Source organism: Chrysochloris asiatica, unplaced genomic scaffold, assembly GCF_000296735.1.
Source record: "Chrysochloris asiatica unplaced genomic scaffold, ChrAsi1.0 scaffold00289, whole genome shotgun sequence".
In the NCBI taxonomy this organism is placed as follows: Eukaryota; Metazoa; Chordata; class Mammalia; order Afrosoricida; family Chrysochloridae; genus Chrysochloris; species Chrysochloris asiatica.
Window position 1 is genome coordinate 396211 of NW_006408807.1, and position 12185 is coordinate 408395.

Consider the following 12185-nt stretch of genomic DNA (forward strand, 5'->3'; position numbering starts at 1 on the left):
TCTCTCATACTTCAGACATACTGTCAGAAGGGACCAGTTGCTGGAGAAGGATATCATGTTTGGTAAGGTGGAGGGTCAGAAAAAAAGGAAGACCCCCAGTGAGATGCACTGGCAAAGTGGCAGCATAATTGGGGTCAAGCATGGCAACAATTGTAAGGTTGGCCCAGGACTGGGCAATGTTTCTTTCTGTCATATGTAGGGTCGCTATGAATTGGTACTGACTGGATAGCACCTAACAACAATAACAACATAGTTTAGGTTTAGGAATGTAAGAAGTTGCATGGCCAGGACTTTTTGTTGTTGTTAAGTGCCTTTGAGTACATTCTGACCTGTAGCAACCCTGTATACAGTTTCCAAGGAGCATCTGGTGCTTGAACCACCAACCTTGCAGTTCAAATGGCTTTGCAGTTTGGTGCATTCACCCATAGCGCCACACCAGAACTTTTTAGTGCTTAATTATTTAGAAATACATACGTACACACATCCCCCGTCTAAAACATATTCTTACATATATGTTCCCTTCGATGTGAAGCTTGACTATTACTTAAATTTCATGAAACATGTTTACAAAAATCACCTTTGGGTCCTTTTTAAGGTGGTAATACTTGATGACCAGGTGGTCACATTTGACCTTGACCATTCTTTTTCTTCCTTAGAATATCCTCGTCTGTTAGCTTCATTGACATAATGTACTCCTAGTTTTCTTTCTGCCTCTTTACCTAATTCTTATTCCTGAAAAAAATGTCATTTTCTATATATGACTGTTAAGTATTCTTGGGGTTCTTCAAGGCTTTTTCTGAGGTCCTTTTTTCTTCTTAGTCTATGTCTGGGTAGCCTCTTCCATACTTACACACTCTATGATGAAGGCTTACAAATCTGTGTCTTCTGAGTTGCAGCCCTCTTTTTTGAAATTATGAAACTGTTTTTCAGTCTTTAACTTTTCATAAGCTTTTCCTTGTTTAAGTAAGAATCTCTCTTTTTTCCTTTCCATAGTTGACTTCTTTGTATCTATTCTTTGATGGCCCAGTTCTCCACTTCTGTAATAAGTACTTAAAGCCTTCCTTAAGCCCACCAAATCAGCAAAATATGTCTAGCGTATGTCCTCTTAACACCATGAACCTCTCATCCATTACATTTGTTGTTGTTAAGTGCGATTAAGTTAGTTCCAACTTCTAATGACTCTGTATACGGTTTCTGAGGAGTGGCTGGTGAGCTTGAACTGCAGACCCTGTGGTTTAAACCAGCCTTGCAGTTCAGCCCATTAACCCTCAGAACCACACCAGGACTCCCATCCATAGCATAGTACAGATGAAATTGTACATTAATTTATGTGGTTATTTGTTTATCTGCTTTGAAGTACTGGTAACATGCTGTAATGTTTGAATGATTCTTGAAAACATAATGCTAAGAGAAATAAGCTAAACACAAAGGCTCTATATTATTTTCCCTTTATATTAAATGTCCAGAATAGACAAAAGCATATACCCTGTATGTTTAAAAATACCTTCTTCCTCAAACATTAATGCTTATTAACATTCATAGCACATGTATGTTTATTTACATGTACAGGTTATATATACTGTGCAGAGAAATACATGTATGCCAGGCTGAGCCTTAAATACTGAGAATACAAAGTTAAGGCCAAAAACCATACCCACTGCCATGAGTTGATTCCAGTTCAGCAACATGAAGGGAGGGACAGAGTAAAAATCAGGGTTCCAAGGCAGTAACTTTACAGAAGCCGACTACCATATCTGTCTCTTGGGGCAGAGGGGCTGGAGCAGCTGGTGGGTTCGAACCAGAATCATAGATCTTTTGGTTAGCAGCCAAGTGCTTTAACCATTCTGCCACCAGTGCTCTTGAATACAAAGTTAATATAGTTGTTTTTCTCAAAAAGTTTGGAAATTAGTAGGAAAATGAAAAACAAGTGTTCATATTAATGTTGCAAAGAATAGGTATTCCAGAACACTTTGTTGTCCTCATGAGGAACTTTGTACAGAGACCAAGAGGCAGTTATTATAACAAAACAAGGGTTACTGAATTGTTTAATATCAGACAAAGTGGGCACCAGTGTTGAATCCTTTTATCATACTTGTCAATCTATATGCTGAACAAATACTATGAGAAGCTAGATTATATGAAGAAGACTGTGGCAGTGGGAAGAACATGCTGAACAAATACAATGAGAAGCTAGATTATATAAAGAAGACCGTGGCAGTGGGAAGAACATGTTGCACAAATACTATGAGACGCTAGATTATATGAAGAAGACCATGGCAGTGGGATTGGAGGAAGACTCATTGACAACATCTGCAATATACAGATAATACAGCCTTGCCTGCTAGCAGCTAAGAGGACTTAAAATACTGATGTACTTAGTGTGTACAGTATGGGTTTTAGCCTTAGTATGCTTTACACCTTAATGTAAAGAAAACAAAGATTCTCAGTACTGGACCAGTAAATAACATGATAATAAATGGAGAAAAGATTGAAGTTGGGAAAGACCTCATTTTGCTTGGATTCAATCAATATTCAAGGAAGCAGCCGTCAAGACATCAAATGACGTATTGCATTAGGCTTAATCTGCTGCACAAAACCTCTTTAAACTGAGCGACAAAATAATAACTAAATAATTTAATAGTATAAAGAATAACTACTGTACTAGGGAAAAACAAACAAACAAACTCAGATTCAAACATCTTCTAGAGACTCTTATTAAGCATTAAACAAACACATAGAAGCATGGTGGCTCTATATGATAAGAACTAGACTGTGGACCACATGGTACTTGCTTTGAGTCTGCCAGCCTCTCCAGGGGAGAAATACAAGGATTTCCTGTTCTGTGAAGACTTAAAGCCTTGGAAACCCTATATAGGGCCATTATGAGTTGGAACTGACTTAATGGCACTTAACAACAACAAACAGGACAAAGCAAAACAGACAATTATCCTTTATAAGAAACATATTAGCATGTACACAGCACAGAAACCAGTGTTTTGGAATTGCAGATTTGGAATCTGCCAAATCACAGCTCAGATGCTCATTACATTCACTAGAGAACAAAGGAAATCATCACGAGATCCTGATCAGCAGTAGGTTAGTTCATCCCTGTTGCATGTACAGGTTTAAAAGGTTACAGGATTGGTTCCGGGGTTTTGATTATTTGGCTTCATAGTGGTAAACTATGTAGTATGTATGTAGTGGTATGACTCATAATCATGTGACCTTTTAAAGTGTTTATTGTGAATTGAGTGATAGCTTACTTTTTTTGGGGGTGGGGTGGGGCGGGGTGGATGTGCAACAAAACACTCAGAAATATACAACCATTCAAACAGCCAAAGGGCACACCCTGCAAGCCTGCCCCCCACTCCCACCTGCACGCATCCCTTTTCCTTCCTTGAGTCTAGAATCCTCAGCTGCTCCGTCTCTCCGTGTCATCATCTCTGCCTCCATCTCTGGTGTTGCCACTTTTCTGGGTAGGGTCCCACACTCTGCTCCTGCTTTTCTCCCTTAATGGTCCTAGGGTCCTCTGCTCTGGTACCATAGATTGACAACTCACTCCTTTTTACTTCAAAACTTCTACTTTGTTTTGAACAATCCCAATTAGTTGCAGCAATCCCAATTAGTCATGATAACAATTGCTCACTGTTGAATCATGAGTATCTTGTCCCCATCTCCTTTCATCAGACCTGTCTAGACAGTATGAAAACCACTCAATAGGGATTCTGTCTTCCCCCTCACACTCTGAATCTAAACTCCTTGAAAACTTGTAAGCCAGTCACTTTGTGCCTTTACAGCTCCCCATTTTAGGTAGCCAGTGTCTAAATTGTCCATCACTATCAACCAGATGATCCTTGCTGTGAAGATTCCTTCCCTTGTGGTTAGGACCCCTTCTTTTAATTGAAGTTAGTCAGTATACCTCAGATTGGCTACTTTGAGTAAATTCCCAGGGAGGTTCTCTAGTTCTTTACATCTGCTTAGTGAATATTAGTTCATCTACTTGTTTAGTTTAAAGTTAAGCAGTTTATTAAGTAAGAAGGTACAACTTGAGATCAGCATTAGTATGCTACATTTTGGGAAGCATGTGGACAAAGTCTTCCTTCTTCAGTGAAGGACAGCTCTCTCAGCCCCCTCATTTCAGACTTCCTCTTTGGGCCTTGCTGTTTGTTGCCACAAGCTCTGCTGCTGGGTGCCTCCCAGACCTGTTGCTGTCTTCAGTGTTAGAGCTCTTTTAAGAGGTTCCTTTCTTTCTATTTTACCCTTCTGTTTTTACCTGCTGCTTCTCCTCCAGCTTTTTTCTGTCTCTGAAACCTTCTGTGGAGTTGGCTTTTTATAGTCATAATTTCTTGTAAATTTCAAAACATGATCTATCATCACCTCAGTAGGATCCAAAAAATGAGCAGTCCTCCTCTTAGTAGGGCCACAGACATTTTTCATTTGCATAGTAGGTTTTGCTCTCTTCATTTGCACAGTCTATTGGCCAATCCCTGCAAGGTGTATACCAATCATAGGGCAGGCTACAACTCAGGACCAGACAAAGGTATCAAAACCAAGTTGTTTACAATTTACACAGGAAATGTCAATCAGGACAAAAGTAATAAACCTTCCTCGCTAGGAAACTAGGGCAGAGAGAAAAATCTTTTAAGATGTTTTTCCACAGAACCAAGGGAAAATCTATTCTTTTGTCCCAATAAGATCACACCATTGATAGAGAGGGTTTGACTACATTTTCGATTCATATGCCTTTTGTTTCTTTTTGTTGCCTAATTGTGTGGCTGAATTTCCAGGGGGTGGCTGTGGGCAAAATGTCCATCAGGCCCACGGAGATGGGGAATGCATGGCTCCAAATGTGCTGGGTAGTGTGCACTCAGTGTCCACTCTGCAGGGGCAGGCCTCTGACCTGGGGAATGGCTCCATGATGGAAGGTGTCACGTGCTGTTGGGGAGTGAGTGTTGGGGCTGGTCACACTTCTGATCCCTGGGAGGGTGATTAAGTCAGTTATCAGGTCACGGTGCCATTTGTAACACTGCTTGCAAAAGTTCAAAGTTCCTGTGTTATGCCAGGCCAGGTGACAGGTCACTGTTAAGTTTTTCTCTTTGTTTGCTTTTTTTGTTCACCTCTTGCTACCCCTGTGTTTGATCCACTTTTCTGTCCTTTCTTCTGAAGCTCAGGGTTCCAGGGTTAACATTTGTATCTGCTGCTTTTCATTTCCTCTCTTTGTTGATCCAGTCAGAACCGTGGCTTTCAAGGGGATCTGCTCTGTCTGTTAAATCCTTGGCAGAGAGGTCAGCTCAAAAGGTTATTGTTGTTGTTAGGTGCCATCGAGTTGGTACCAACTCATAGCAGCCTTGTACACAACAAAACAAAATACTTCCTATTCCTATGCCAACCTCAAAATTGCCCTTGTGCCAATCCGTCTAGTTGAAGGTCTTCCTCTTTTCTTTTGACATTCCACTTTACCAAACGTGATATCCTTCTCCAGGGACTGATCCCTCCTGACAGTATGTCCGAAGTATGAGTGACGAAGTCTGTCCATCCTTCCAACACAGACCTGTTAGTTCTTTTGTCAGTACATGGTGCTTTTAATATTCTCCTCCAACACCATAACTCAGATGCATCAATTCTTCTTTGATCTTTATTATTCACTGTCCAACTTTCACATGCTTTATTGGTTATTAACAATACCAAGGCCTGGATCAGGTCCACCTTAGCCATCAAACTGATATCTTTAGTCTTCAACACTTTAAAGAGGTACTACAGATTTGCATAATACAATACGTTTGATTTCTTGACTGTTGCTTCTATGAGTGTTGATGGTTAATCTGAGTAAAATGAAATCTTTGACAACTTCAATCTTTTGTCCATTTATATGAATGTTGTTTACTGGTCCAGTGGGGAGGATTTTTGTTTTCTTTACATTGAGGTGCAACCCATCAAAGGCTATGGTCTTTGATCTTCATCAGTAAGTATTTTAAGTTCTCTTCACTTTCAGCGAACAAGGTTGTATCATCTGCATATCGCAGGTTGAATAAGTCTTTTTCCAATCCTGATGCCACATTTTTCTTCGTATAATCCAGTTTCTCAGATTATTTGTTTAGCATTCAGATTGAATAAGTATGTTAAAAGAATACAACCCTGGTGTACACCTTTCGTAATTTTAAACCATTCAGTGTTCCCTTGCTTTCTTTGAAAAACTGCCTCGTGGTCTATGTACAGGTTCCTCATGCGCACAATGAAGTGTTCTGGAATACTGAGTCTCTGCAATGTTGTCCATAGCTTGTCGTGATCCACACAGTTGAAAACCTTTGCATAGTCAATAAAGCACAGGTAAACATCTTTCTGGTATTCTCTGTCTTTAGTCAAGATCCGTCAGACATCAGCAATGATATCCTTCGTTCCACATTCTTCTGAATCTGCTTGAACCTCTAGAAGTTCCCTGTCAGTGTACTGCTGTAGCCATTTTTGTATTATCTTTAGGAAAATTTTACTTGTGTGCTAAGCTCTGGTAGCGTAGTGGTTACGAATCGGGCTGCGAACCTTAAGGTCAGCGGTTCGAAACTACCAGCTGCTCTGCGGGAGAAAGATGAGGCTTTCTACTCCCGTAAAGATTTACACCCTTGGAAACCCTGTATAGGGTTGCTATGGGTTGGAACTGACTCGACGGTACATAACAACAACAAAAACAATATTAATGATATTTCTTTGTTCCATTGCGTCACCTCTCTTTGGAATGGGGCACAAATAGGAATCTCTTCCAGTCAGTTGGCCAGGTAGTTTTCTTGCAAATTTCTTGGCATAGATGAGTGTGAGTGCCTCCAGTGTTTCATCATTGTGTTGAAAGATTTCAATTTACATTCCATCAATTTCAGGTGCCTTGTTCTTTGCCAATGCCTTCAGTGTGCTTTGAACTTCTTTCTTCGTTGTTATTTGTGCTTGATCATATATGACCTCTTGAAATGGTTGAACAGCGACCATTTTTTTTGTGTGTGTACAGTGACAGTTCACCTGCTCATTCTTCTAGGGTATCAAGGATTGTGAGAACTTCCTTGGTAAATTCTACCCTATACCCCTGATTTTAATCTTTCAAGTTTCTTTTGTTTCCAGAACTCAAAGAACATTTAAAAGTAACATGATTTGAGTTCCTCAAGGATGCTGAAACTACTGTTTTCATTTGGTGTAAATGGAAAGGTGAAGAATCATTTAGGGAATGGTTCAAGAGGTGGAAATACCATCTTTTAGAAGGATATAATACCTTTACATTGTGATATTTTTATTAAAAGGTTTTTATGATTTTTTTTCACAGTAGTTTTTCAATTACTTTGGCACGTACAAAGTCATATAGTAGGTACTAAAGTGAATTTACTATGTGTAAAAAATGACATCTGTTAGCTTATGTAGAATGACTAGTGTTTGGGTAGGAGAGTCTACTAAAACCTGGGAACATCATTTGGAATCAGTATGGAATTGTACATGGAGGCAGAGGCTAGCCATTAAAGCATTGGAACCTTGGGAGTGCTTTAGAAAGTGAATGTTATTCCCAGTAGGGAGATGGGTTTTATAGGGATGAACATTTGTGTGAGCAGTTGGAATTAGAGGAATAGGAAGCTATTGGCTGTTAACTCTTTGAGTGACTGATGAGAGCTTAGTACCTAGATGGGATGGAGATAAAGTGCACAGGATGACTTAGGGACACATTAATTGAAGTCAGGAGGTGGGAATAGCCGAAGAGTACTTCTGAGATTTCTTGCCCAGGAACTGGTATTATATGTTGTAGCATTTGTATTGTCTACTTTCTTTAGATCATTTTGTACAAGATTCTCCTAATTTTTATGCACTTAACAGTTTTCTTTTTTACTCTGTATTTCAGGTGGATCTTTTGCGAGCAGGGGAAGTTCCTAAACCATTTCCAACACATTATAAAGATTTGTGGGATAGCAAGCATGTTAAAATGCCTTGTTCAGAACAGAATTTGTATCCAGTGGAAGATGAGGTAGGAACAAAACTGATTCGTTGTTGTTCTCTGAAAGATGATTTGGTACTTAAGTTTTTGACTTTTGATACTGTGATGCAAAAAAGTCTTGGGAAGCGTGTTCTCATACGGTTTTCTTTTTCCTAAAAGAATGGTGAGCGAACTGCTGGAAGCCGGTGGGAGCTCATTCAGACTTCACTTCTCAACAGATTCACACGACCCCAGAACCTGAAGGTACCTTCTTTTTTCCAAGCTTCTCTCTTTACGCATACTTCGTATGTATTGGCTCTGTGTTTTCTCTTTAAGTCTTGTTTGCCCTTAATAAACTCATGTAACACAATTGTTTATAGTCCAGCATGGTTTATATTCCAGGTGCTTGCTTGTTGTTGTTGTTAAGTGCTGTGGAGTCGGTTCCAACTCATAGCGACCTGTGTAGGGTTTCCAAGGAGCAGCTGGTGAGCTTGAACTGCTGACCTTTCAGTTCAAAAGACTTTGCAATCTGATGCATTAGCCCATAGCGTCACATCAGGACTCTTGCTTATTGGAGACAAATTTAGAGAGATTTTTGGTTTCCACTCCATCATAAGAAAAGGAGTCAAAGAACAGAGTTGTAAATGAGTTGCCTGGAGCCATGCAGAATAATTCTGAGACTCAGGAATAAGATCTGTTTCTCGATTCCACATCCAATTTTCTTCTGTCTGACCTTCTCTTATTTTTGTTTTAACATTACCATGTTGCTGACATGCATTTAAATGTTAGTCAGTAGAGAATTATGACTTTAGCAATATTTGCCTAAAGGGAAGCTGATTTCCTAATGATTAAGGTATACATTAAGTATTCTAGTTTTTATTGGTCTTATTTTAGCTCCTAGTCATTTTATTATTTATTAATCCTTTTTTAGGGGACTCTTGGTGTTGTGCTATTGTTTACGAACTGTACTATGAACCAAAAGATTGCCATTTCAAACCTATCAGTTGCTCCTCAGAAACCCTGTTCTTTTTCCTAAAAGAATGGTGAGCGAACTGCTGGAAGCCGGTGGGAGCTCATTCAGACTTCACTTAACAACAACAATAATCTTTTTTAAGGCAATAATTAAAATTTTTAATTAAAAAACCCCATGAGACTATAAGGGCAATCATTCAGTTGTTTTTCTAATTTCTAAATGCTAACTGGACTTTTTTATCTTTGTGGCACCATAGCCATGAAGTCTATTCCAGCTCAGAGCGACCCTATAAGAGTAGAACTGCTTCAAGCCCCAACCATTCCTCCTACAGCCCTCTCTGTTCAGCTGGGCTCCATAATCCATTGTACTCACAGTTAATGGGGTTCATCAGGGAAGTTTACAGGTTACAGTTCGGGGTTAGAAATGCTCAGGGCACAGTTGTTCCCATCAGCTGCCAATAAATGCTCCTCAGGTCTGAAGGCACTCGGCTTCAGCTCTGAGAGTCAGCAAACCTATTTCCTCCTGCTCTTACAAGCAAGCCTCCTGCCCAGAGTCACTCAGCTTTACTTGCTTTGTGGGATGAGAAGTCCACAACTCAATCTCATGCTCTGGTTCTTGGATCTGCTGCTTTTTTCTCCTCTGCCACTCCTCCAGTGTCCCAGCTTTACTGTCCCTAGGTTGAGGAAGATCATTGTGCAGGGATTCCAGGGTCCAAAGAACACACTTCGCTCTGTCTCTTCTTCTTTGATGGTAGTGTGATCCCCCTTCCTGCTTCTGAAATGATTTGTTTTATACCTTGATTAGAGTATCAAGCTTTTACAATTATAACTATCTCTGCTACCATCCACAGCTAAATCATGTCAACGTATCAGTATCTTCTCCCACCTTCTCTTATCCATACCCCGCAGGGCAGAAATACTGTTTGGTAGGAGTTACTATTACTAAAAGAAATTTGAGATAATTTGCTAGATTACAAACAACCCCCTGGCTTTAGAAGAGCCTTTGTTCCTTTCTTACATGATATATTAACTTGCCCCATATCATTTTAATTGTGCACACCCATGAAAGCTTATAAGCCAGCCACTGCATGTCTTTATCATCTCCCATTTTTGATAGCCTATTTCTAATTTTGATTGCCAATTTAGATAGTCTTCTGAGGAGACAAATATCTTCTGTTCTTCCTAGAACTTTAGGCATCTGCATCGTAAGCAAAGTCTAGTCCACAGCAAGCCATCAGAGTAAGTAGTTTGAAGCCATGACTACTGTGCTGGGGAAAAGTGAGGCTTTCTGCCCCCATAACCTATATAGGTTGGCTGTGATTTGGAAGAGACTTGACAGCACACAACCATCCCTACTACCACTTTCATTCAGAATGAAGATTTTTGAACTTCATCCATATTAAGTGCATAAGTAGTTCATTTCTTTTTATTACTTATAAATAAGTATTCAAGTATATGTTTTGTTTGTGCATTTACCTGCTGGTGGACATTGCTGTATTCTGAAGTCAGATGCCAGGGATTAGGAAACAAATGACATCTTTCAGTTATGCAAGCTTTTTATATTCCATGGTTTTAAATAATTAGTGTACTTTTTTTTTTTACCTAAATGTTTGGTGATTGTTTATATAGCGTGCAATATTTTTCAAGAAGCTCTTTGTCAGTGTGCTAGTTTTTGAAAACTCTAAGGATATTTAGAGGTTTTCAGTTGTAATTTAATATGATTTTCAGACTTGTATACTCTTTCAGTAAAAAAAATTTCAAGCTTCAAGAAGTTCATGGAAAAATGGAATGAAAAGATGAAGGAATTTTCCCATGACTTTTCAAAGCTGCTTATATATAGTGTACCCTTTGGTTTTGGTTATTAATTCCCCATGATCTGATTTTTATCTACTTGGAATACTATATGATCCCTATGATAATCATGCTTTTCTGTAATTATAATGTTTTTCCCCTATGATTTCACTTTTCTAGTCTTATATTTCTTATGCAAATAATAAATAAATTAATGTGCATTCTACATCTCTATAACTACTGATAAGGAATTGTAGGAAGAAATTTGTCCAGCATTAAGAAATTTACTGCAAGAACTTCTAGTTCATAAAATTAGATTTCACCTGTATGAATCATGAGATTTTATTTATGCTTTTTCCATAGGATGCTATCCTGAAATATAATGTGGCATATTCTAAAAAATGGGACTTTACAGCATTGGTTGATTTCTGGGATAAGGTAAACATATGCTTATTTCTTTAACTTAATATGACAAATCTGTGAGAAGGTTTGGAAAAAACAGACTTAGTTCTAAATCTTTAATTTCTGTAAATTTCATGTTACTTCATTGTGTACATGTCTTAATGGATCTAATTAAGACTTAATAATTGTGAATTTTGCTTTGTGTTCTTGTAATAACAGTATTTTGTTATATTGTATCATTATCAATGGCTGCATTTAATATTACACCACTAGATTCTCTGACCTAAATTCCCTGTCAGTTAGTAGTTGTTCTTGGGAGCTGTGAAGCTGACTTCTAGTGACGGTGTCGATCTACCCCACGGGGTGTCCTCAGCTGTCATTTTCACAGAGCAGGCTGCCAGGTCGTTTCTTCCACAGAGCTGGTGATTGGTTAGGAGCCATTGCCCTACCAGGCCTCTTAGTAACATGTTTCCTTATGTGTAGGAGAGTAAGCCCAAAAGTATTGCTATAAAAATTATGGGAACCTTTAAAATGAAATACCAAAATATTAAATTGATGTTTTCAGCATACTTTCCATTTAGATCTATGCATTTCTAAAGACTGTCATCCCCTCACCCTATCCCTTTCCTGAAGAATTCTCTGCTTTTTTAATTTATACCATGTTCAAACAATCATGTTCCTTTGAAATGGTCCTTGAGTTTTGGGAAAAAGAAGCCTGAAGGTTGGACGGGGTTTTTTCCCAGTGACATTCTCATCGCATAACCCTTGTTATCCTTGTAAAAAAAAAAAAACAACAGATGCATTGTCTTGATGAGAAAAAATATTCTCGAAGTAACTTCCTGGTCTTTTTCCCACCAATTCTGGTTTCAGTTTTTTTAAAATTTCTTCATAAAAAATCCCCGTGATCATTCTGTGTCCTTTGAAAAAGTCTACCAATATTAGCACTCTGGTACCCCAGAAAACAGTCACCATAACTTTCTGAGCTGACCCATTTGCTTTGAATTTAACTGGCCCAACAGATCCCTTCAGATTGTTTTGATGGAATTTTTTTAAGGTACCCTAATAAACAGCATTCTTATCA

General features: G+C 38.8%; 1 protein-coding gene across 4 annotated transcripts in view; it reads left to right on the forward strand.

The window, feature by feature from the left end:
• PARG (poly (ADP-ribose) glycohydrolase) overlaps positions 1-12185 on the forward strand; it is a 244861-nt gene that overhangs the window by 21407 nt on the left and 211269 nt on the right. For all 4 annotated transcript variants that reach the window (XM_006874599.1, XM_006874597.1, XM_006874600.1 and 1 more), the window contains 3 exons: positions 7868-7990; positions 8120-8203; positions 11066-11140. In XM_006874599.1, the coding sequence (XP_006874661.1) occupies positions 7868-7990; positions 8120-8203; positions 11066-11140 (282 nt within the window). The remainder of the gene's footprint in view (positions 1-7867; positions 7991-8119; positions 8204-11065; positions 11141-12185) is intronic.